This window comes from Coenobita brevimanus, chromosome 72 (genome assembly GCF_032717465.1).
Source record: "Coenobita brevimanus isolate Jiangsu-jjx chromosome 72, ASM3271746v2, whole genome shotgun sequence".
NCBI lineage: Eukaryota > Metazoa > Arthropoda > Malacostraca > Decapoda > Coenobitidae > Coenobita > Coenobita brevimanus.
In genome coordinates this window covers 15,259,062-15,286,508 of record NC_137025.1, presented here as the reverse complement: position 1 = coordinate 15,286,508, position 27,447 = coordinate 15,259,062, and the positions used below count along the sequence as shown (strand labels likewise).

General features: G+C 41.7%; 1 protein-coding gene across 1 annotated transcript in view; it reads left to right on the top strand.

The window, feature by feature from the left end:
* The window catches only part of Tudor-SN (Staphylococcal nuclease domain-containing protein 1), a 294,602-nt gene that overhangs the window by 241,376 nt on the left and 25,779 nt on the right, over positions 1 to 27,447 (top strand). Inside the window, exons 15-16 of the mRNA XM_080278226.1 lie at positions 20,920 to 21,131; positions 22,443 to 22,646. Coding sequence (XP_080134352.1) covers positions 20,920 to 21,131; positions 22,443 to 22,646 — 416 coding nt within the window. The remainder of the gene's footprint in view (positions 1 to 20,919; positions 21,132 to 22,442; positions 22,647 to 27,447) is intronic.

The window sequence follows — 27,447 nt, the reverse complement described above, 5'->3', positions numbered from 1 at the left end:
AGACATCTGTAAAACTCTGCAGTAGCCTACCAAGTTCTTGTCCGGTATTTGCAAGTAGTACTGCATCATCAGCATACAACAAATTTGAGATATTCCATCCATCACCATTCATTACCAACAGCATCCCCCTCTCCATTACTTGTGTTTTTACTTCTCTCTTCATCCCATCCATATATATACAGTGAGTCCTCAATGAACAAGAGGGATTTGGACCAAAAAAAACTTTCGTAATTCAAAATTTAGTATATTGGAACAATTTTCCCCATTGAAATATACTGAACAGTAACCCCTCGTTATATGATGGGGTTCCGTTCCTGAAAACCCCATCGAATAGCAATCCATTGTATAGTGAGCCCATTATAACATGGAGTCAGTGGGGATATGTTCCCAGACCTGCCTAAACTCCCATGTACACACACCTTAACACTGACATATATGAAATATCCTTATGTTTAAACATTTAAAGTAACACATTAATAATGAATAAAGAGGAAAAAAACATGAAAATTACAGTATACGGTAGTTCTTACCGTTACTGAAGCAAGTAGGGTTGTTGATGTGGTTCCGAGTGAATTCGCTGTGAAGTCAATTCGGCATCAGAATATGGATGATTCCCCTTCAGGACAATTCCCCGTCATTCTATAATTATACTTATTATTGATTAATTGATACTTTAATAACTAATTTTCAGGGGGATCTATCAAAGTCTATGTTCATTCAATAGCGTAGGCTTTAGATACCATGTATAAGTTGCACTTTTAGACAATAATTGTGTCTACCTTGCTGTAGTTGACTTTGAATTATGTTCTTGTGTCATCCATAGTTGTCTTCATTAATTTCCATTGGTACTAAGATATCCTGGGTATATTGTAAAATGACTTTGAAGAGGTACAAGTATTCAGTGACTAATGTACTTGCTAAGTAATCTATCTATCTATTGCCAAACGCCATAATCCTGTAAGGGGTGGCCATTTGACTTTGAGTTATTTGTTTTACGAGGAGGGGCACTAACCCTCCACCAACCTGCTTGCTGACACGTAGGGACCATGTATGGTTTGGGTATATGGTTACCACCCAGTGTTGTAAATGGTTTCTAGGCTTACAGGAAACCATTTGGCTTGTCACGCAATGTAAAGCCACCTGTGAAGGAAAGAAAAGCAATAAGTGACAGGAAAGATGGGTGAAATAGGAAGAGAGGAGGGCAGGCACAGAAAAAGATTGATAAAGACTAAGAAGTAGGCAGCACTACATCAAGTGAGTGAATGATAAACTGATATGTAAATAAATGACAGGGAATCATCCTGACGGCAAAAAGTCCTGGTGGCAAATTGTCTTGTTATTGTTGTGACAGCGAATTGTCCCGAAACGTTTATATAGATGTAATATGAAGATTATTCGTATTATTCCAAAGTACAGTATGTCGATCGTTCACTTAAGGTCTTTAGGCATTTATATAAATGCCAATGTCTTGTATGTAGCTTTATGTTAAACGATGAAGGAAAGATCGTAAATTGCCGGATTTGCTTTTCAGTATATTTATATTTTTTTCAGTTAATACCCATTATTTGATGCCATATTTTACATTTATTATAGAAACAGTAAACCACCATCACATTTATAACTCATTTAATTAAAAAACTAATGTACTTGCTAAATAAACTGATATATATATATATATATATATATATATATATATATATATATATGTATACAGTATATATATATATATATATATAATGACGGGGAATCGTCCTGATGGTGAATTGTCCCGACTCCAAGGTTAAGGGACAGTAAGGGCCTCACAGCCCTCACTCATCACTGTCAGAACTGGCTGGCTGATGAGGCTGGACTGGTGGACAAGTGTGTGTTGTCCAGCACTGACCATGTGGGGACGTTTGTGTTACATTTGCTGTTCACTGGGCTGCGGACGATCCATCGTTGTAGCGAATCATTCCCATCGTATAGTGAGCGTAGGGTACTAAAATACTGACATCGTATAAGCGAAATATCGTATAAAGAGCCATTGTATAACTAGGGGTTACTGTACATAGAAATGGGGGGATGCTTCCCAGGACCCCCTCGGACCCCCCCTACGTAAACGCTGCCCCTCCTATATTGAAGTAAGTAATATCTGTAGATGTAAGTAATACCTGTAGTTGTAGAGAATGAGGTGGCCATTTTCTTGTACATCTCCTTTTTCTTGGTCACAGTTCCAAAGGTGGAAGCTGCAAGGCCTAAAGCACGCCCAATCTCCGAGACTCCCTGCCCCTCCCCATGGTGTCTTAAAAGTTCCAATTTCCTCTCCAGAGTTAGAGCACGGTGCTGCTGCTTCTTTTGCAGTGGGCTCCCCGATGCTAGAGATGATGCAGGGTGCTTGGGAGGCATGTTTAAACAGGACGAAAAGGTGTAGCACTGCGAAAATATCCTCACGTACAGCGAAGCTGCAAGGAGTGATGTGGACTCGGTCCCAGGACAATTCGCCGTGAAGTAATCTTGTCATCAAAACATGGACGATTCCCCGTCAGGACAATTTGCACCCAAGACGATTCCCCACCATTCTATAAATATACTTAATATTAATTGATTAATACTATATTAACTAGTTTCATGGGGAACTATCAAGGCCTACAGTATGTTCATTCAACAACATAGGCTTTGGATGTTATTTATAATTTGCTCTTACCAATAATTAACTTGCTTCTGCCTCGCTGTAGTCAACTTCGAATTATAATCTGGCATCCCCCATAGCTCTCTTCAGTAATTTTTATTGTAATTTTTGGATGCAGTAGTTTGTGATTGATTGATTAGCTGAGAATGTAGATGTATTATGAAGATTATTCATATAATTTTAGAGTATGTCGATCGTTCACTTAAGGTTATTAGGCATTTATATAAATGCCAGTGTCTCATATGTAGCCTTATGTTAAACGATGAAGTGAAACATCATATGTCACCTGATTCACCTTTCAATATACAGTATTTATATTTTTTTGTTAATACCAACTATTTGATGCCATATTTTACATTTATTGGAAGGACACAAGAGTGAGAACAGTGGAAATGAGTTATTTAAGAGTAGCCTGGGGAGTCACATGGAGAGACAGACTGACCAGTGAAGATATAAAGGAGTGTTAGGGTGTGGATGTGAATGTGATAGGAAGCGTTAGGGGGAACACACTGAGGTGGTTTGGCCATGTGGAGAGAATGGAGGGTGAGAGACTGATGAGGAGAGTGTATGTGAGTGAGGTGGAGGGTGGGAGAGGGAGGGGGAGGCCGAGGATGAGATGGAGGGATGGAGTGGAGAGGTATATGAGAGGGGGGTGGTGCGAGTTGGGAGCAGAGCAATGAAATGGCGGGGGACAGGGCGACGTGGAGACGATTTGTTTGTGGCCACCCCGTACGGGATTGAGGCGTCTGGCAATAGATAGATAGTTATTGTAAAAAGATTAAACCACCATCACCTTTATAACTCATATAACTCGAAAACTAATATACCTTCTCATTAAACTGATACGTAAATAAATGATGGGGAATCGTCCTGATGATGAAAAGTCCTGACAGCGAATTGTCTTGTTATTGTTGTGACGGCAAACTGACCTGACAGCGAATTGTCCTGAAACCGTGGACTGAACTGAGAAGCACGTGAAAAGTTGTTTACCAGGGAGGGGTTAGTTCATTTACTCGCTGCAAGAGAGCGCCCATTTTGAATGTGACATTGCAGTATTGTGTCAGGAAAGGAGGTTGTGCATTTGCAACTTGTATTTAAAACACAGAGATCTATCCCTATCTATCTATTGCCAGACGCCTCAATCCCGTTTGGGGTGGCCACAAACAAATCGCCTCCAAGTCGCCCTGTCCCCCGCCATTTCACTGCCCTGCTCCCAACTGACACCCCCCTCTCTCATATACCTCTCCACCCCATCCCTCCATCTCATCCTCGGCCTCCCCCTCCCTCTTCCCCCCTCCACCTCACTCACATACACTCTCTTCATCAGTCTTTCACCCTCCATCCTCTCCACATGGCCAAACCACCTCAGTGTGTTCCTCATAACGCTTCCTATCACATCCACACCCACACCACAACGTTCCTTTATATCCTCATTTGTCAGCCTGTCTCTCCATGTGACTCCACAGGCTCCTCTTAAATAACTCATTTCCACTGCTCTCACTCTTGACTTGTGTCCTTCCAACAACGTCCAAGCTTCACTTCCGTTCGTTAGAGTTGGTATCACAATACTGTCATGTAGTAACTTTTTCACTTCCATGCTCACTTCCCTGTTTCTTATCACTGCTTTCAAAGAACCAGCAACGTTTCTTCCCTGCTGTACCCTTTCAAGCACTTCACCCTCCAAACCTCCATCCTTACTCATCACACTACCCAAGTACTTAAACGTACTCACATTTTCCAAATCCTCACCATCCAACCTTGCTGTACATTCACTGACTTCACCTCTCTCAAAGACCATCACTTTACTCTTCCCTACATTCACCTTTAGATTCCGTTTCTTACACACTCTCCCAAACTCATCCACCAAGCCTTTCAGCTCCCCTTCGTCTTCACTCAGCAACACAGTATCATCTGCAAACAACAGTACAGGGAGTTTCCAAACACTATCCTCTCTCACCAGGGCCACTCCAACATCCACTACCCTACCTTGTACCTCTTTTATTACCCCATCCATGTACAGGTTGAACAACCATGGAGACATGACACATCCCTGTTTCAACCCAACTTTCAAAGAGAAAAATTCACTTAGTTCACCATCCACATGCACTGCAGCCTTCGCACCATCGTACATACTCTTCACAGCATTCAACAACTTCTCATCTACTCCATATATTCTTAATACTTTCCACAATCCTTGTCTATCCACCCTGTCATATGCTTTCTCCAAATCCATGAAAGCCGCATACAAGTTCTTTCCCTTCTCTAGAAACTTTTCTACTAAAGATCTAAGAATGAATATCTGATCTACACAACCTCTTCCCTTCCTAAAGCCTCCCTGTTCTTCTTCAACTAATTTCTCTGTTCTTTCTCTAACTCTGTCAATAAGTATCCTACCATACACTTTTCCTATTATACTAAGAAGACAAATGCCCCTATGATTACCACGGGGATCGTGTTGAATGGAGCCTTATTGATTATGTGCTCGTAGAGATGTCGATGCTGGGAATTATTGCTGATACAGGGGTCGTGAGAGCATGATGTGAAGGTCTGTCATATCATATGATTGTGGTATGCAAGATCAAGCTGAGAGGTGTGAGGTGGACCAGGAGAGAGAGGAGCAGTCAGGGAGACAGACTGAAAGTTGAGAAGCTGAGGATCAAAGAAATGACAAATGAATACAGGACCAAAGTAGGGGAGGAGTTAAAGTAAGTGAATTTGAATGGAATGGATCTGGACAGTGTGTGGGAATGCATACAGGGATTTTTTAGTTAGGAATGCTAAAGTGGTGTGTGGTGTGGCAAGAGTAACGACAAAGAAGAAAGGTACGGTATGGTGGGATGAAGAGGTTAAGAGAGCAGTGGTGGAAAAGAGGATGAAGTGGCTAGAGTGGTTACAGGACAGGGGCTCAGTTAAAATAAGAACTGAATACAGTACAATTCCAGTTAACCAAGAAGCTTGGGGAATTAACCTTCCTGGTCACAGATTTTTCCTGGGTATCTTATATACTCATATATAGACTCTGTCACTGAATGTAATACCATTCATATCCAGGGCCATACCAACATTTTTCCATTGAAATAACCTAAAACACCCCCATTGACATAAAACATTTGGTTGCTTTGTCTTGTGGTAGTGCAAAGTTCACACGGTAAGTCTGTTTTGTTAAATATTATTCATTACACAGTATTTTATTCATCAAACAGAAAAGTAAACTAAGTAATAAATCATGAGCATTTATTGGTGAACAGATGATTTGGAAAGAAGTGTTCTACATTACAGTTATCGTGATTCCCTTACTCACAGTTGTGTATACTTGCCATGACCTACCAATTTATTCCTCTCTTGACCACCGTCACTATCCCTCACTCACCACTCAGCTGTTTTGCACATAATACAATAAATACAAAGGAATTGCAAGCTCAGTAATTTTGTCAAATAGCCTAAAATAAATGCTTCATTTCCATCAGCTGGAGTTTTTCTTCTCTGCCGATGCAAATGTGTTCTAAGTTGACATCATCTTAGGATGCATTTGATGACAGTACATGTGGAGTGACGTGGAGGGACAGGTTGACGAATGAAGAAGTGAAGGAACATTGTGGGGTAGATGTGGATGTGGTTGAGAAGATTAGGAGAAATACACTGAGGTGGTTTGGACATGTGGAGAGAATGGAGAATGAAAGACTGACTAAGAGGGTGTATGTAGGTGAGGTGGAGGGAGGGAGAGGGAGGGGTAGACCAAGGATGAGGTGGAGGGATGGAGTTGAGAGGTATATGAGGGAGGGGGGGGTGAGTTGGGAGGAGGGTAGTCAAATGGTGGGTGACAGAGTGACTTGGAGGCGTTTTGTCTGCGGCCACCCTTTGCGGGATTAGGGCGTTGGGCTATAGATAGATAGATAGACTAATGCAAATGCATTCTATTATGACATCATCTTAAAAAACATTTGATGACAGTGCAAATGCTTTCTAAAATGATGTCATCTTAGAACACATTTGATGACTGCAAATGGGTTCTAAGATGACAGTCTTCAAACACATTTGATGCCAATGCAAATGCGATTTAAGATGACGTCATCTTAAAACTCATTTGATGACAATGCAAATGCATTTGAAGATGACAGTTTCAGAACACATTTGATGACAGTTAAAATGCATTTGATGCCAATGCTAATTTGTTCTAAGATGACATCTTAGAACACATTACATGCAAATACATTCTAAAATGACATAATCTTAAGAACACATTTGCATTGGCAGAAAAGACACTGTAGTCAAAAGAAATGAACCGCTTATTTTATTTGACGAAATTACTGCACTTGCAATCCCTACGTATTTACTGTTTTATTTGCAAAACAGCTGAGTGGTGAGTGAGGGGTGGAGTGACGACGGTCAGTGAGGGCACATGCACACGACCGAGCAAGGAAGTCATGAACTTGTGATACGTCTACTATAGAACACTTCTTCCCAAATCATCAGTTCACCAATAAGTGCTCATGTTTTATTTCTATAGTTTATTTTTCCATGTTTTATGAATAAAATGAATAATATTTAACAATGAACTTGCCAAGGTACTGGAAGATGCTGGAAGCTTGTAGGTGGTTAGAGTCAGTTGGTTAGGTAGAAAACTGCACTTGTACCACACATTTTCAGCCCGTGAAGAGTATACCTTTTTTCAATGGAATTATTCATGCTGTTTTTCACACACACATACACAAAGAAGAAATAGCTTGGGTTCCTGGGATTTCTCATCATAGCTTGTGGAATTTCCTATGTTAAATTCTGTCATCAGTGTCTTACAATGTTCGCCATTTTCAAGACTGTTGCATTTGTCCAGCTTTTGTTTCAAGGTGACCACAGTGTGTTGAGATTTGTTTGCACTTTAGGCTTGAGAGTACAAATCACTAATCAGGACATGACAACACAGGATAGCATAACAGTGAGAGTGCTTGTGTACTGATTGACGGGAAAGCTGACTGGTGATTTGTGGAAGTATGTAGGGTGACTAAACTAGAGGGGGGTGGGGGGTGGAAGGGAGGGATGAGGGCTGGAAAGGGGATTAACTAGGAAATGACCTTGATCATAAATGCCTTCGCTTCACATTCCCCGACTTCACCCAATCTCATGTGACTAACCCGTGCTGGAGTGGCCAATGAAAGTGGCACACACTTATATTATTTATAAACTTGCCAGTCCGTGAATTTTCCTGTTTGATTGATAATTCTGGTTGCCTGGTAACTGGATAATTGAGATTATACTGTATATTGAGAGCAAGAAGCACCTGAAGTGACTAGTGAAGAGGAACAAGAAGGAGGTAAATGAGGATCTAGGAAGAAAAGTGAATGCAAACTACTCCGAAAATACGAAGTTATTCTGGCAAGAGGTGCGGAAATGTAGAAGTGACAGCGAAAAGAAATGTGCAGGGGTGAAGGATGTAGGTGGCAGATTATTAACCCATGGGGATGAAGTAAGGACCAGATGGAAAGAATATTTTGAAAGCCTGATGAATGGGAATAGAGAGAACAGAGCCACTGTAAACATGATTGGTTTTGGGGGGGTGTAGAGAGGGAATGCAGTGCCAGGAAACATGACACTCGTGCAGGTGAAGGGTTCTGTGAAGCAACTGAAAAATGGGAAGGCAGCCAGCTGGGATTGATGAGGTGTATGCGGAGATGATTAAGTGCAGTAGAGAGAGCAGAATGAAGTGCTTATTGGAGATATGTAAGGAGGGATGGATGAGTGAAACTGTGTCAGCAGAGTGGAAAAAGGCTGTGATTGTACCTGTGTACAAAAATAGAAGTGAGCGAAGTGAGTGCAAGAATTATCATGGCATTAGTGTATTGAGTGTGGCAGGGAAGGTATATGGAAGAATTATTATAGAGAAAGTAAGAAGAGATATTAGAAGTCCTAGTGATTGATGAACAGGGTGGCTCTAGGAGTGGGAGAGGATGTGTGGATCAGATATTTGCAGTAAGACAGATAGTGGAGAAGGCTTGTGAGAAGGACTATAAGGTGTTTATGGCATTCATGGATCTGGAAAAAGCATACAACAAAGTAGACAGAGAAGGATTGTGGAAGGTTTTGCGTGTGTACGGTGTAGATGGTAGAGTTTTTATGATGGCAGTGAAGTATGTGAAAGGGTAAATTGGCATTGAAGTGAATGGTTCACTATTGGTTTGGGCATGTGACAAGGTTGCGTGGTGTCCCCATAGTTGTTCAGTTTTTATATGGATGGGGTGATGAGAGAAGTAAAAACATGAGTAATGGAGAGGGGGATGGCATTGGTAATGAATGGAGATGGATAGAATAACTCAAATTTGTTGTATGCTGATGATACAGTACTGCTTGTAAATACCAGGCAAGAACTTGGTAGACTAGTGCAGAGTTTTGCTGATGTCTGTGAGTGTTGTGCCTTGAGAGTAAATGTAGAAACAAGTAAAGTGATGGTTATTAACCCCTAAACCGCGGGGTTGTTTTTGCTTGACTTGCGTGTCTCGCGGGCATATTCGTGCTCCGACAGACTCTCTAAAAATATTTGCTAAAAATCAGTTATTAGTCCTAGCATATTAAAATTACATATGCATATGGCACATACCTTCAGCTTTCTCCTGGGATGTTTGTTGAGGCTTCGTCGAGTACCGTAGGACTTGTGGAGACCTCTGAAGTTGGGTAATGAAGTCTCCACTTTACACTTCCCGACAACCCATAATATGATTACCACAGCCTGATATTATCACTAGAAACACTATTCTATGATTCTCAAATAGTTTGGAATCCATACTCCAAAAAAGAAAAACACTGTGAAAGCAATGAAAATTACGAGCGCATATGACCTTCTCACTTGAGCTCGTTCGCCGCTGGTGTTCTGTCATTTATTATTCATAAAAACACTCACACTTTATATTTCTGTTACTATATAACATCTGGGGGGGGAGTGTGTCATCCTGTCTCGGCTACCTCCCTTTCCTTGGGGGAAGCAGCCTAGGTATATAGATAGATAGATATAACACTTATATATATCTGCAGTCTTTATCCATAAGTTTCCTTCAGTAATAGTAGTTTATTGTCACTGTAGGCATTCAATTTCTCTTTCAGTAAAATACGTAGCATTAACTTTCTCGTCCTGTATACTAGCGTTGAGAGTGAATCTGTCACTTTCACTTCCACTTTCATAACTCATAGTATTCATACATGCTAGAGTGAAACTTTCACTTTCATTACTCCTAGTATATATACTCGTATTCTTATATTCCTACTCATTTACATTTGTATTTACTTTCTCTATTTTATTTACATTATTTACATTTCTATTTTATTTACACTGTGTTATGCACTGTCACTTGCAGTAACTTATAAAACTGTTTTCCACTGTTCACTTATATTTACATTCATTGCTTTCACTTGCTGTTTACACATTATTTACATTTCCACTTGCACTGTTTTACTCACCAGAAAGATCGTAGTCACTGTCCATCATTTTCATTGATAAGTTAGCCAGTTCACGTTCCACAGCAGTCACTTAGCCCTTTACCCCTTTCCACACGAGGTTTAGTAGGGGGTAGAGGTCACAGGGCCCTTTGCATGGGGCTAAAAAGCGGCGGAATTGGACAGGCGCAAATCCGACGTGTTTTCACCTTGAAAGACGACAGTAAACCGAATACAGTGTGGTGGCCTGGGGGGAGTGCAATGCTGCCAGTGTCAGTGTGGTGACAGCTGCTAATATATATGCTATGAAATGATTGGCAGGAAATCTAGACAATACATAATAAATTAGGTAGTTCCAGGTGAATGTAAATATCACTTAGGCTTCTCCCTTCCTTTCTTATATATATTTTTATTACGAGAATAGATTATACGGCATATTTCAAGGGGAAATAAACAGCAAAAATTAGCGAACGAGTGTAAGTGAGGTGTTGTCAGGTGATAATTAGCCAATTCCAGGTGTATGGCACTATCACTTACCTTATTTCTTTTTTGTATATATTATTTGGTATAAGAATAGGGCATAGGGCTTATTTCAATGAATGAAATCAGTGGAATATTCCAGGGAAGATTTACTTAGCGTAGCACAGCCGGGCAGGCGAGAGGAGAGGGTAATGGAGGGGAGGTAGGGAGGGGAGTCAAGAACGGGGAGAAATGGCTAAATTGTCAACAATGAATGGGAGTACAGATGAGATTAGGAGTGCTGACTAGTGTTGGACATTGGCAGTACTGGTAGATGATACAAGCCACCACTTGAAAGCCCGGGCGAATTCGAAATAACACAGAATCACAAAAGTGACGCCCCACGGTATGATCCCTTGCTCCCAAGCGTCACAAAAGTGACACCCCGCGGTTAAGAGGTTAAGAGAGAAGATGACTCCCAGTGTGATGCTACAATGAATGAAGAGAGACTGGAGTTGGTGAGAGACTTCAAATACCTGTGTAAATTGATAGAAAAGAGAGGAAAATGTGCAAAAGAAGTTGAAAGTAGAATGACACAGGGAAGGAAAGTAGCTGGTGTAATGAAGACCTTGATAAGAAACAGAGGCTTAACCCCTAGGGTACGCAAATCCCCAGCCTCGACTGCCCCCCAGGACGCAAAAACAGGCCAATTTTTCGACTTCCTCAAAGGTTAAAATTTTATGCCCGATTTATAGAGCTTGAATTTACACACCAGAAAACGCAAACCCCACCCTCCTAGACCCAATAGTTACCGAACTATGGCCCTTCAAAGTTTGTAATAGTTACCCGTCATGACCCCGGTGAGAAAGAAAATACGCTGCTCGCACCTGTTTTCTTTGCAACAATACGTACAAAAATCAACAAAATTAATTTTTTTTGGTGTGTATAGATGTTATAAACCATTGTAATGTGCTTAGAAAAAAATAAAATAGTGACAAACCCCCAAAATAAATGATACATAAAAATTATCCTTCCCTCCTCTCCTCATACCTCCAATCCCCTCCCTCACCTTCCCTTCCCTTCCCTTCCCTTCCCTTCCCCTCGCCTAACCTCCCCTCCCCTTTCCCCTTCCCCTTTCCCCTTCCCCCTTCCCTCCCCGCTGAGCTGTCAAATCTAGCAAGGGAAATTGGTCATGAACCCCCCAATAAAAATATGATAAATAGTAAAAATTATCCTCCCCTCCCCTCCCCTCCCCTCCCCTCCCCTCCCCTCCCCTCCCCTCCCTCCCCTCCCCTCCCCTCCCTCCCCTCCCCTCCCCTCCCCTCCCCTCCCCCCCCCTCCCCTCCCTCCCCTCCCCTCCCCTCCCCTCCCTCCCTCCCCTCCCCTCCCTCCTCCCTCCCCTCCCCTCCCCTCCCCTCCCTCCCCTCCCCTCCCCTCCCCTCCCAGCTGTCAAATCTAGTTTTCGTTTCGTTTCGTTTTCAAGGCTCCAACATGCTTCCATGCGTCGGCATAAAATAATATGTCTTTTTCAAGTGGGTTTCGACTAAAGACAGCTAAAATAATTGTGGTGTGCATATCTGTATGCAGACACCAATAAATTACAGGTAATGATTAAAAAACACGTGCCATAAAGCGTAAAAAATACGCAAAATATTCGAGGCCAGGGAGGTGCTACTGGGTGCGGGTCGGGGGTGGGGGGGTGGGGGGAGCTGGTAAGGCCAGGAGGGGGTGGATGGGGATGGAGGGATGGGAGGAGACCACCACAAGACACAAAGGAAGGGCCAAAGTGGAGTACAGGGACATGGAGGGAGGGTAGGGGGGAAATAACCTCCCCCCAGTTGACTGGGGGGGGGGGACATTGGGGGGATCCACAAGGGAGGGGGAGAATGCATGAGGAGGGGGTGGGAGGGGTTGTTGTGGTGGTAAGAATGGTGGGAGGTAAGGTAGTAACAAGGTAGTGGAGTAGAGAGACGTGGCGAGAGGGAGGTGGGGGGTACACCCCCCACCGCCTGGTTACGGGCCTGGGTCCCCCCTCCGGTGTGTCCAACACCTAGTTCTGATTGGTTAGAAGCCATTTATGTCACAGCTGGGGTGGAGCCAGTTGCCACCAGTTTTTTGTGGATGTTGTACGATCGGTGTTGCTTGTCCTCTTAAGAAATTGCGCAAAAAGCCCGATCGATGAGATTAGCACTTGAGGGGTTAAGTGTTACAGCTGCATGAGGCTTACATGTAGGAGTGTTAGTGCCAACTTTATCATACGGATGTGAGACTGGTGTGGCATGAAAATGAAAAGTCAAGAGTAAGAGCAGTGGAGGTGGGACCGTTGAGGAGTGTGTGTGTGGAGTAAAGAGAGTGGATAGGATACGAAATAATGTGATTCGTGAAAGATGACAAGTGAGGAAGTTTGTGACACCAGAATCGAAGAGAGTGTACTGAGAAGGTATGGTCATGTGGAGAGAATGGATAACAATAGAGTGGTGAAAAAGGTATATCTGAGCAAATTTGCAGGAGGGAGGAGGCGAGATAGGCCATGGAGAAGGTGGAGGAATATGGTCGATGAGAGTATGAGGAAGAGTGATGGGAGTCGGTGAGGCTAGGGGACTGACAAGAGATTGAGGGGGCTGGATGAATATTGTGAGAAGTGTATCATCAGGTATTTGGCACCTCTTTAACATGACAGCATCATGATTGACTCTTATCAGATTTGTTTATGTGAAGCAACAGAACGTGGTGAATGTTTTTGGCATATCAGATAGAGCCAGGATTCCAGGGGCTTGAGATGTGAGTGAATGGAAGCGTGGCCCATTGGATTGGGCAAATTTGGGCTGTCTGGACATTGCTACTCCTCATCCTGCCTGGTGGGAAAGGAGGTCCGTATGATGATGATGAATGATGCAGTATTGTTGGTTATTGCGGTTGGCAGATTAATTGACTGCAGATGAATGGCAGAAGGTGGGAAAGCTGAATGTTTGCACCCGATGTAATTGACTTGCCTCATCATTCTCTACCCGCTGTACTATGCTCCATACACCTATAATTGTGTGTTGGAGGAAATAAGTTTTATATATTTGTTTTTAATGGTATTCATCTTAAATCCTGCATATTTTTTCCTAATATTTAAACATCAACATTAACAAAATCTGACATACTGGAGTGTGTTTAGCTGCTGAGTACAATGATTGTAACATTACGATGGACAAGTAAGGTGTTACTGTTAGGTTAGCAGTGACAGAATGAAAACAACTAAGAAATCGGGAGCACCACTGCTCTGGAACAGGAGAGCAAGATTACAGATGCAAGGCTGGTGGTCTGCTGACTGCTCATTTAACACTGGTGGTGTGGTGGTAGAGTCAGGTGGGATGACCGATGATGCCACCAGCAATAACAAACAGTATGTGATTGTCACATATATTGTGGATAATAATCCAGGAAATAAGGGTACAAGATAACCTATATATTATGGTATGTCAGAATACAATGTAGATATTTTGTAAGTAACAGTGGATCAGCTGGGTGCACTACTTTGTTCCGTGAGGACAGTGTTCGAGCCCTTTATAAATTATGATCAGTGACCTTATAAATTAACAAAACAGCTATCTACGACAGAATTTATTCTTTGAAACTCAAAATCGACTATAATAAACCGTATTCTTCATTACTGCCTGCATGTTTGGCCATTCAAATAATACTGAAGACTGTTTCCTATGCATATCATATTATACACGTAATCGGACACACTGTTGACAGTTAGGTTGCCAGGGCATGATAATGAAACCTAGAAACTCATGTGCAACAACTATAGTAACAATATTAAAAAGCTATAAATGCTTCGCTAGAGATTAAAATATAATTTGCAAAATACAGCACTTAGTCTATCTATCTATCTATCTATTGCCAGACGCCTCAATCCCGTTTGGGGTGGCCACAAACAAATCGCCTCCAAGTCGCCCTGTCCCCCGCCATTTCACTGCCCTACTCCCAACTCACACCCCCCTCTCTCATATACCTCTCCACCCCATCCCTCCATCTCATCCTCGGCCTCCCCCTCCCTCTTCCCCCCTCCACCTCACTCACGTACACTCTCTTCGTCAGTCTTTCACCCTCCATCCTCTCCACATGGCCAAACCACCTCAGTGTGTTCCTCATAACGCTGCCTATCACATCCACATCAACACCACAACGTTCCTTTATATCCTCATTCGTCAGCCTATCTCTCCATGTGACTCCACAGGCTCCTCTTAAATAATTCATTTCCACTGCTCTCACTCTTGACTTGTGTCCTTCCAACAACGTCCAAGCTTCACTTCCGTACGTTAGAGTTGGTATCACAATACTGTCATGTAGTAACTTTTTCACTTCCATGCTCACTTCCCTGTTTCTTATCACTGCTTTCAAAGAACCAGCAACCTTTCTTCCCTGCTGTACCCTTTCAAGCACTTCACCCTCCAAACCTCCATTCTTACTCATCACACTACCCAAGTACTTAAACGTACTCACATTTTCCAATTCCTCACCATCCAACCTCGCTGTACATTCACTGACTTCACCTCTCTCAAAGACCATCACTTTACTCTTCCCTATATTCACCTTCAGATTCCGTTTCTTACACACTCTCCCAAACTCATCCACCAAGCCTTTCAGCTCCCCTTCGTCTTCACTCAACAACACAGTATCATCTGCAAACAACAGTACAGGGAGTTTCCAAACACTATCCTCTTTCACCAGGGCCACTCCAACATCCACTACCCTACCTTGTACCTCTTTTATTACCCCATCCATGTACAGATTGAACAACCATGGAGACATGACACATCCCTGTTTCAACCCAACTTTCAAAGAGAAAAATTCACTTAGTTCACCATCCACACGCACTGCAGCCTTCGCACCATCGTACATACTCTTCACAGCATTCAACAACTTCCCATCTACTCCATATATTCTTAACACTTTCCACAATCCTTGTCTGTCCACCCTGTCATATGCTTTCTCCAAATCCATGAAAGCCGCATACAACTTCTTTCCCTTCTCTAGAAACTTTTCCACTAAAGATCTAAGAATGATTATCTGATCTACACAACCTCTTCCCTTCCTAAAGCCTCCCTGTTCTTCTCCAACTAATTTCTCTGTTCTTTCTCTAACTCTGTCAATAAGTATCCTGCCATACACTTTTCCTATTATACTAAGAAGACAAATGCCCCTATGATTACCACACACTTCTTTTTCCCCTTTTCCTTTGTACAAGGGAATAATTATACCTGACTTCCAATCCTCCGGGACTCTACCTTCCTCCCAGGCCAATCTGCACATCTTCCACATCCATTCTACTACTATCTCTCCCCCATGCTTCAGCATTTCACCACACACTCCATCAATTCCTGGGGCTTTCCCCGATTTAACTTTCTTCATTGCTTCCACAACTTCTATCCTACTGATTTCTTCCTGTCTTCTCACCTCCCTCCTTCTCCCAGCCATTCCCCAGCCACTTATACTCGCATTACTTCCATCCTTTACGTTCAACAATTCCTTAAAGTGTTCTCTCCATCTGCTCACTTTTTCTCCCTTCTCCACTAGTAATCTACCATTTTTATCTTTCACTCCCCTGCTAACTTCACTTCCACCCTGTCTTACTCTTTTCACCTCTTTCCAAAACATTTTCTTACAGTCCCCCCACTTTACACTCAAATTCCTTCCAAATTCCTCATCCACTCTCTTCTTACTCTCTCTTACTAATCTTTTCACCTCTCTCTTTCTTTCTACATATAACTCTCTCTTCCGCCTCTCAACTTCTTCCACGCCCCTATTTCTCATCCATTCATTGTATGCTTCCTTCTTTTGTGCCACAGCCTGTTTCACCTCTTCAGTCCACCACGCTGTTCCTTTCACCCCCCTCCGTCTTCTCTTCCCTCCACACACCACATCACATGCTGCACATATTTCATCTGTAAATCTGCTACACACACCTTCAACGTCTCCCATCTGCTCCAATTCATATTTGCCCAGTCGTTCCTCCACTTCTCTCTTATACTCTGCCTTTTTCTCATCCTCTTGTAACCTTTCCAATCTCCTTGCAACTACTCCTTCCTCTCGTCTTTCCCTTCTTCTATTTCTCCATTCTAATTGGACCTTGATTCTGGCCACCACCAAGTAGTGGTCAGAAAGTCCACTCCCCCAACCTCTATAAACTCTTGCATCCATTACACATATTCGCATCCTTTCATCCACACACACACAATCAATCATTGCCTTCCTTTCATTCAGTTCACCACCCACCCTTCTCATCACTCGCCATGTATACCTGTGGATCATTTTATGCCTGAAGAGGGTATTGGCTACCACCAACCCCCTCCCAGCACAAATGTCCACTAACGCATTCCCATTCTCATCTGTCTCAGCAGGCACACCCCACTCACCAACTATTCCATCCACCTTCGCATTCCCAACTTTACCATTCATATCACCAATTAAAAACACTCTCTCATTCCTTCCAAACTTTTCCATGCACACTTCTACATTTGTCCAGAACTCTTCTCTCACTCTTCTAGCACGATCTTGTGTTGGCGCATACACACACACAATCGCCCACATTTGTATTCCAACTTTCAACTTTACCCACGCTTAGTGTATTTTGCAAATTACACCTTGGTATTCTCTAGCATAGCATTTATAAGGCATAAGAAAGCCTTGGAAGCTGAAAAGAGCACAGTCACAAGAGCATAATCTCCAACTCCTATATATATCTCAAAAAGGGTTATGTGAGATTAGGTATTACCCCCTCCCCCCCCCTTTTTTTTTTTTTTTTTTTCCCACCTCCATATAGACAATATATTTCTCTCCTAGTTCAGACATAAAAGGTTTAGACATGACACACTTCAGTTCAACATGTAATACACTTCAGTTTTAGATGACACACGTATTCTAGACATGACACTTCAATTCTGGACACTGCACCCCTTAATTCTAGACAGTGCTCTCCACTTAAACACAATACTCTTCCATTGTAGTGTGGCAGTTAAGTTCTAGACACAATACTGTGCACTTGAATACTAGACAGTACAGTTCGATTATACATAATAGACTCCAGTGGGGGACTTATGTTGTCTGCAACCGAACAGGCAAACTTAACTCTGTCTTTGAGAGGTCTGTCCAAAAAGAAACAGAACTTTTTAAGAAGTACAACAACTACATGGCATGGTGTGCTCATGATGGGAGTATCACGTAGTGGCGACTTTTATCTTTAATCTGACAGACCACATCACGCCGCGTCACTTAGTCATTGAGTTATATGCGTTTGAATGAACGTTTGTATAGTGCACTGGCAATTTGTTGCAAGTTGAACAACGAAGGATCTTCAAGAGCAATGTGTTTGTGTGAAATTATCAAATTAGGAAAAACTTTTTCAGTGACTTTTCAGATGTTCCAACAGGCCTTTGGAGAGGATTGTTTAAACTGTCCACTGTGTCACAAGTGGTTCCAGCAGTTCAAAACAGGAAGAACATCCACCAAAGACAGTTCCAAACAGATGATGATGATTTCATTTCGTTTTCGTTTTTAAAGGCTCCAACATGCTTGCATGTGTCGGCCTTGGTCACCTAATGGCGGCTCTCCACGCTGCACGATCCATTGCATCCTCCCTGTTCAGTCCCTTAACCCTGAGGCCACACTTAATGACCTCGTCCCATGTCTTTCTCGGTCTACCCCTCATAGCCCCACCCTCAATATTAACACTTCTTACCTTCCTCACCCAATTATCATTCCCCATCCTCTCCACATGTCCAAACCATCTCAATCTACCTCTCCTCATCACAACACCAGTACACTCCAGTCCCATCCTACCTCTCAACTCTTCCATCATAAACCTAGCCCCTCCAGGCCTTGGATGCAGGGACGCACTGCACATCCACCTAATTATTGTCATTTCTATACGTCTGAGCTGGCGAATATCTTCGTCCTTCACTACCCAGGTCTCACTACCATACAGCATTAGACTCCTAACACATGCTGCATACAAAGACCCCTTAGCACGTAGAGAGAGTCCTCTCAGTGTTAGGAGAGGCAAGAGCTCCCTGAACTTCTTCCAACCACTTCTCACCGTAGCCCCACCTCCAGCACACAACATGTCTTCCAAATTACAAAACTCTTCCACACACTCAAGAGATTCACCAGCAAGTTCAATCCTTTCATGCCTGACAATCTCCACCTGCTCACCCCGACATGCCGTACACATAAAATCAGCATTATCTCGCAGTCTACCTCTGATACCACTACATCTCTTATGCACCCATTTATCACACACACCGCACAAGATGGAATTACTTCCCACGCCCTTGTGGCAAACTGCACATGGCCACTCTCCCTCGTCTTTGACAGTACCGCCACCAACCCTAGATATCATCACTTTTGTTTTATCTGCATTTACCCTTAAACCCTTGTGCCCCATGCCATCTCTCCACTTCCTAAACCTTTCCTCCGCCTCCCTTTCGTTCTCTGCAATCAACACCAAATCATCAGCATACAACAACTCCCACGGGAGTCCGTGTCTAAAGTCAAAATTGTTGACACATAGGGAGCACGTATGGTTTGGTTATATGGTTACCTCCCAGCGCTGTAAATGGTTTCTTGTCTTACAGGAAACCATTTGGCTTGTCACTCAATGTAAAGCCACCTGTAAAGGAAAGAAAAGCAATAAGAAGTGACAGCAAAGATGTGAGAAATAGGAAGAGAGGAGGGCAGGCACAGAAAAAGAATGATAAAGGCTAAGGAAGGAGTAGGCAGTACTACATCAAGTGAGTGTGTTGGACTAAATCCCAAGGTCACCACTACATAGCACTTGTGTCGCAGTCTCACTATGCTGGCTAGTCGGTGCACTATTTAAATACAGTACTTTTGTTTCTTTTTGGATAGATCTCGTAGTTGTAGGTTTTCTAGAAAGTAGTTTAACCAAGTGTCAGAATCAGCTGACACTCCTGTAATAGGGATTTATCTTAGATCATATTACCTTTCTTGCCACCCTTTGCGGGATTAGGGCGTCGGGCTATAGATAGATAGATGAGTAAAATTTGCTTCCAAGAGATTAGGTGTGCTAAGCCAACACCTTGCCATCATTACCTCTGCACAATTTTTGATTTTATATGTGGGTTTTATTCACCCGTGTAGAGTACAAGTCTCTCGCGTGGGGAGGCTCCCCACATACAGCTCTTCCCAACAAGGTTGAGTCAAAGACTTTTCATCTCATTACCTCCCCTCCTCTTACTGGCTCCCTTCAACCTCTGTCTCTTCGCCACACTGTTGCATCTTAACTTTTTTCTACTGCTACTTCATTTGTCACTGCTCCTCTAAACTGTCTGCTTGCAACCCTCCGCCACTGTGGTGGGTGCATAGCACCCATCTAGCAATAAACTCTCATCCCATTTCTGTCCTTCTCTTTAATGCAAGAGATAGCCATTACCTCAAGTCCTCCTTGTATGCAGCAGGTCAGCTCTTGAACCGTCTTCGTCTGTATTTCCTACTGCCTATAATCTCCAGTCTATCAAACATTGTGTGTCCAGGCATCTTAAAATGAACAGATCTTGATATGGCTGTCTTTCTTGGAAGGAGCAATTTGCAGGCTCCTGGCTCCTGGCCTTTGGTTCCTTCTTCCTTGCATTACAAAGAAAAAAAAAATGGAAACTTGGAAAAAGTAGAATTTAGTGATATGTGATGAGACTTAAACACTGAGAGGGTGTTTTTGGTCTGATATACCTGCAACTGAGATCCTTGCCCAAGAGTTCATGATTATATGGCTAATTATTAAACTTGTAGTCACAAATCTGTATTTACTCTTGGTATATACCATACTAGTTTAGCTATTTTTAAGTTCATGTCCAGGAAGTTACAGTCTAGCAACACTGAATGACATTGTAGGATTTTTTTTTTTTTTTAATGCTAGGAAGAAGGAACCAAAGGCCACGAGCCCACAATACTGTTCCTTCCAAGAGAAAGACAAAATACAAGAGAGAGCCAAATTCAAGATCCGATCACCTCTAGATACCTGGACACACTGCGCTTGAAAGATTGGAGATCACAGCCAGCAGGAAACATACAAGCTTGCATGTAGATACCAGTATAAAAATAACAATTCCAACTTGTCTTGTGTTCATTAGTGTGTTTGTGAGTGAACACTGTGATGCCTAATTATAGGCCAGCTTTATTACTCATCATTTGTAATCATTGCACAAAATTGTATTAACAAAATAAGTTTCCTCATAAGTATTTATTAGGAAAAACAGAAGACTTCAAAGATTTTGCATCTTCCTTTTTGTTACCAAGAAAAAAAAATCTTAGATCAGGAAGCTTATTTGTAATATTATGAATCAGCATAATTCTTTATGCTTCAGGGGATCTTTGTGCTGCCCAGTTTGTGGATGGGCTGTGGTATCGTGCCAAGGTAGAGAAGGTGTCTGGCAGCAATGTTTCCATCCGTTACATCGACTATGGCAACCGGGAATTGACCCAGTCATTGAAATTGGCATCACTTCCTGGAGGCTTCACTGCTCAATCAGGTTATGCACATGAAATGCACCTGGCACTAGTGAAGTTCAGCAAAGATGTGAGTTTGATCTTGAATAATTTTCTGTATGTGTGTGTGTGTGTGTGTGTGAGAGAGAGAGAGAGAGAGTTAAAAGAAATTACTGTTTTGTTCATTTTAGCCATACTATTTTGTTCATTTTAGCCAGGTTTCAGTAGTGTTTATAATGGCAGCATACTGTTTGAAGTTATTTTTTTTTTATCACATTTCAATTCAGCTCTGATTCCATGTTTGTGTAATTATTCATGGTATTAGTGACTTTAGATATTTAAATTTTCTTAGATTGATCCAGTCTTGACCAGTTTCTTTTCCTCTTGTGTCAGATTACTGTATTCACTACCGGTAATGTTCTAACATTAACCCGATAACTGCGCATGGCGGTTTTTTGAAGGTGTCCGTGGTGCGCTGACATAGGGGTAAAAATGAAATATCCCAAAGGCCAAGTTTTGTCATAGGAATTGAGAGAACACATGCCAAAGTATATAGTGTCAAAATATTAGCTCAATATTTACCTTGGTAAAGCCATGGATGAACATCGCAGTGTCTAATTCCCTATTGGAATGTATGGTTTTCGTTTTCTTTTTCTTTTTTCGGTTTCGGTTTTGGTTTTGAAGGCTCAAACATGCTTGCATGGGTCGGCCTTGGTCACCATAGCACTATATTCGAAATTCACCAGCGCAGCTAGGGCTGTATTGAGCAGTCGCACTCGGAACAGCCCTGGCTGTGTAGAGCAGTTAACGGGTTAAGAAGTACTTCAGTTATGAGCTTATATTGGTGGTCATCATGCTGTGGTACAAGAATTGTCTGTTTTCATTATTATCAAGAAACATGCTTGCTAATTGTTGTTAAAATACCAGAAAGTAAATACAGTACAGGGTTTTAAAGTATTTTGTAAATAGGGTATAATCCTGTTCAGAATCTGCAGTATATGGACTGTGTATTGCACATTTTGTATGATTGAGGGACCCCTGGTGGTGAACTGATTAGAATGTGCCACTCAGTTAATCCCTTGCCACATCTATAGATTTGATCCCTTAGAGGTGAATGGAGATTTTTTAGTATGTATTGTCAGTAAGGGTGTAGACTGGTCAGTTACTATTAAATATACTGGACTATTGTTGCCAGGCATCAGGCCTATACACCTTGAAAGGAATGAGTATAGGATTGGCTGTTGGTTGTTTTTGACCCATGGAGTGCAAGTCACAGTTTAAGCTGTGCCTAGAAAACATTTACTTCAGACTTACACACTCCATGAGTTAATGATTTGTAGGAAAGTTACTAAGTGTACTTCACCAAACCCCATACTTAAATCATCACTGTATACCCAACCAGGAGGACTTTGTAGAAGAGGCACTGTCAGCATTGATGGAGGAAGTGATGGACAGGGAGGTTCTGGTCAACCGGGAATATCGAAATGCTGGAATGGAATATGTGTCAATTCAGCGTTCTGACACCAAGGCCGATGTAGCCCTGACTCTACTTTCTCAGGGCCTAGTTTTGCTTGATGAGCGTAGGGATAAACGTCTCCAGTCACTGGTGAGTGGGTGTGGGAGAGGGACAGTGGCATAACTAATGAGTGTTTGGCCCATTCCACTGGGCATACTGTTAATTGCGGCTTTCCTTCATTTTACGATGAGGATAGTGGTTGGTGGGGGTGCTTACCATCCACTCACTGAATGCAGTGCAGCTCTCAGGTGCCTGCCCTTTCCTCTCCTTCTTTTCATCCTTCCTCTTCTGTCTTTCTTTCCTTCATTTTGAAGTGACCATGAGAAAGCTAATGAAATTCTGCATCTAGACATATGCTCAGTTCTTAGAAGGTGCTGGCAAAGTTTTTCACGTGGATGTTGGAAAGTTGTATGGGGGTAAGTTTTACTCCAGAACACTTTATTTTAACTGCATGTCTCTACTCTTACTTATGAGTTTTATGTGTTTTTTTTTAGCTTTTCTTACAGTATCAACACCAGGGAAGATGAAGGTATACCATTTATACCAATATAACCAATTTCCAAGGGCATATTTGGCCATGGAATTTTTTTTTTAGCCCCGGGAGCAATTACTCTTCACAGATTACTGATTTTGCAAATCTCCTTCAGGTTTTTTGTTGATTTTTGTTCTTTATTCAGTGTTTTCTTGATGATTGGCATTAACATGGATAATCCTATGTGTATTTTGATGTATCAATATGCCAGAATGATCGGGAGACTGCCAAAATTAGGGGGGGGGGGTACTGTACATACAGTAGTGTATAGGTCAGGTCTTTTTTGGTCTCCAGTGTTTTTTTTTTTTTTTTTTTTTTTGGGGGGGGGGTGTTAGCATTTCTTTGGATATTCTTATGTGTGTTTAAATGTCTAAATATGGCAGATTGACCTAAAAATTGTGTCAAACTTAGGAGGCGTACTGTACATACAGTAGTGTATATACCGTATATATATATATATATATATATATATATATATATATATATATAATATTTTTAGTGGTGGTTTTGCCTTTTTTTATTTTTTTAATTGAAAATTATGTTGGATAATCCTATGTATGTTTTGATGTCAAAATATGGCAGAATGACCAGAAAACAATGCCAAAATAAGGAGGGGTACTGTACATACAGTAGTGTATAGGTAGGGTGTTTTTGGTTTTCATTGCTTTTTCTGCATGGTTTTCTTGGTGTTTAGCATTACTTGGGATATTTCTTTATATGTTTTGATATCTAAATATCCCCGAATGACTGGAAAACACTGCCATATTAAGCAGAGGTACTGTAAAAATAGGTTAGGTATAGGTTGGAGGTTGGGTATAGGTAGGGTCTGGGTATGGTAGGGGAATAGTGTTCATTATCCGGATGTTGCCACTACCTGGACATGCATTTAGCCCTGTTCTGTCTGGGTAAATGAGAGATTACTGTATATCTATCTATATATATATATATATATATATAATACATACATACATACATACACACAGTAACCCCTCGTTATACGATGGGGTTCCGTTCCTGAAAACCCCATCATATAGCAATCCATCGTGTAGTGAGTCCATTATAACATGGAGTCAATGGAGATACGTTCCCAGACCTGCCTAAATTATCACATACAGACACCTTAGCACTCACGTACATGAAATATCCTTATGTTCAAACATTTAAAGTAACATATTAATAATGAATAAAGAGGAAAAAAACTTGAAAACTACAGTATACAGTAGCTCTTACCTTTACAGAAGCAAGTAGGGTTGTTGATGTGGTTCCGAGACAATTCGCCCTGAAGTCAATTCGCCGTCAAAATATGAACAATTCCCCATCATTCCATGAATATTCTTAATATTGATTAATTGATTCATTAATAACTAGTTTTCACGGGGATCTATCAAAGTCTGTGTTCATTCAGTAGCATAGGCTTTGGATATCATTTATAAGTTGCATTTTTAGACAATACAGTAATAACCTTGTTTCTACCTTGCTGTAGGTAATTTCCATTGGTACAACAACATCCTGGGGATATTTTAAAATTACTTTGAAGAAGTACAAGTTTTCAAAAACTAGTGTTCTTGCTAAATAAACTAATATGTAAATAAATGACTGGGAATTGTCGTGACGGCGAATTGACTTGTTATTGTTATGACGGCAAATTTTCTCGAAACCTTTATATAGACTTAATGTGAAGATTACTCATATAATTCCAGAGTATGTCGATCGTTCACTTAAGGTCATTAGGCATTTATATAAATAGCAGTGTCTCGTATGTAGCCTTATGTTAAATCGCCTGATTTGCATTTCAGTGTATTTATATTTTTTCTGTTAATACCCATTATTTGATGCCATATTTTACATTGTGAAAACAATAAACCACCATCACTTTTATAACTCATATAATTCAAAAACTAGTGTACTTGCTAAATAAACTGATATGTAAATAAATGACGGGGAATCGTCTTGACAGTGAATTGACTTGACGGCTAATTGTCCCGACTCTGAGGCTAAGGGACAGTAAGGGCCTCACGGCCCTCACTCATCACTGTCAGAACTGGCTGGCTGGGCAGGACTGGCTGATGAGGCTGGACTGGTGGGCAAGTATGTGTTGTCCAGCACTGACAGTGTGGGGATGTTTGTGTTGTGGTCATGCATTTGCTGTTCACTGAGCCGCAGATGATCCATTGTTTTAGCGAATCGTTCCCAATGTATAGCGAGCGTAGGGTACTGAAATGTCGACATCGTATAAGCGAAATACCGTATAACGAGGTGTTACTGTATGTATATATAATGTATATACAGTGCTCAACAAAAGTATTGGGCACCTATGTGAAGGCGCCCAATACTTTTGGCGAAAAAGAATCACCCTTTTTTGTTAGAAAAAATTTAGCCAGAAGGTTTGGGCGCTAACATGACGTCACTGCAGCCTGAGGCCTTACTGCGCGCTGGTTGGCTGGTGCCTCAGTTGCCTGCGGGCTGCATTAGAGAGGGGAACCCAGCCGCTCCTCCCTCTCTTGTTGCGCCATTTTTTACCTAGTGAACCGCAGTGTTTTGGCTTTCACTACTTCAATATGGTCCCTACCCATGAATTATCTAGTGAAATAATATCACAGATCATTGCTCTAAAGGAGGCAGGCCACCCTACAAAGGAAATTAGTGACTCGCCGCCGTTTTCTCAGTCGCCTCGGACTGCACACTCAAGGTCGTCTGCTAGCTCCCGAGAACGATTTGGTTTTCTTAGTGGCGTTTCCAAGGCCTGTGACACGGCCATTATTGGAACAATCGGGTGGAAGCACCCAACTGTTAATCGGTCAGGGTACACCGTCCGAGCTGGGCAGGCTGCTGTAAATTTTATGTTTATTTTTAAAAATAATATATGAAAATATGTGTGGTATGTACTGGGTATTGTCAGTACGTAATATTTCGATGTTTTGGTGCAGACTATTGTTAAAAATTTGTACACTCTCAAATGTTTTACAAGAGTATGGTGCAGCTACAATAATACTAGCTATCGTCAAAAAACTAGCTCCGTCGTCTGCCTTGGCTGCATGTCACCACTGCAGGCGGTTGGAAAAAGTATTATATACCTATTGTACATTCAGATATATGCTTAAAACAATACCAAATCATATTCCTTGCCTTAATCAAAATGCCTTAAACCATTGGTAATGTGGGTAAATGTTCCGAAAGTGAGTGACCTTGGCTCCTCTTGCTGACCAATCATTCAAAACACACTTTTAACCCTTTCCCGCACGGTAAGTTTCAGTAAGTTTTCTGGTGCAGGAATTTTCACTACGAAGCCGCCCGGCCGGGAAGCGCGCGTGCGGCAAATTTGAGCGAATGAAACACATTCTTGCCTTATTTTCGCCACCCAAAAATCCATGTATTCCCATGAAACCTATCTCCAGGTATGCATGGATGTTTGTTCTATCTGATAAACATGACCAAAACACAGGAAAACACCAGCAAAAAAAGTTATTAGCCCTGGAAGCATGGTCGAGTAAACTTTTTTCACTTCCCAACATTGCCGTTTGAAGGTTTTCCATCATACAGGATCTAATAAGTTTTTATAGAGAATTTCATCAGCTTTCTAACGAAACCAATCCGGTTGAGATACGATGTATACTTTTCGAGAAAATGGCCAAAAACTGAGAGCCATTTTTGGAAAAATTTCACTGACCTCTGAGAGCAAAGTTTTCCCAGGCACCTTATGTTTTTATTACATAGTAATATGCCCCAATTATCCAGCTTTCCCACTGTGACGGGAAAACCCCATACGCCTCATAGTTCTCGAGTAAATAAAAAAAAAGTACTAGGCACTCCGTGCGTGACTGACTTTCGTGATGCGCGCAAGGCGTACGCAATGTTCCCATCTACGTAACAACGAATTCTTATCAGAAATATTACATATTTATGTATTGTACATATGTAGAATTTTCTGCTCTTCATCATGGTTCAAACGTGAAATCGATACGTCCAATAGTTTCCGAGTAATTGGCAGAGAAACAGAGAGTATTACTACAAGCATTTTTCAATGGTAACAGCCGGGAAGAGACACTCATTTCCACTGCCTTTTCTCGCACAAAACGTAACATAATGCTTACATTTTGGTATTGATCACACGTAGAATTTAGTGGTATAGATCATGGTTGTTACAGAAAATCGATAAGTCTAATAGTTTTCGAGTAATTGGCCGACAAAGTGAGGTTAGTACTCCGAGCGCGTGTCACTGATAACAAACGCGAGGAAAAAGAAAAAAACCCTCGCCTTTTACCCCCCAAAACGCTACCAAAGGCTTACATTCGGGTATTGATCTTACATAGAATTTAGTGGTATTGATGATGGTTGTAACAGAAAATCGATAAATCTAAT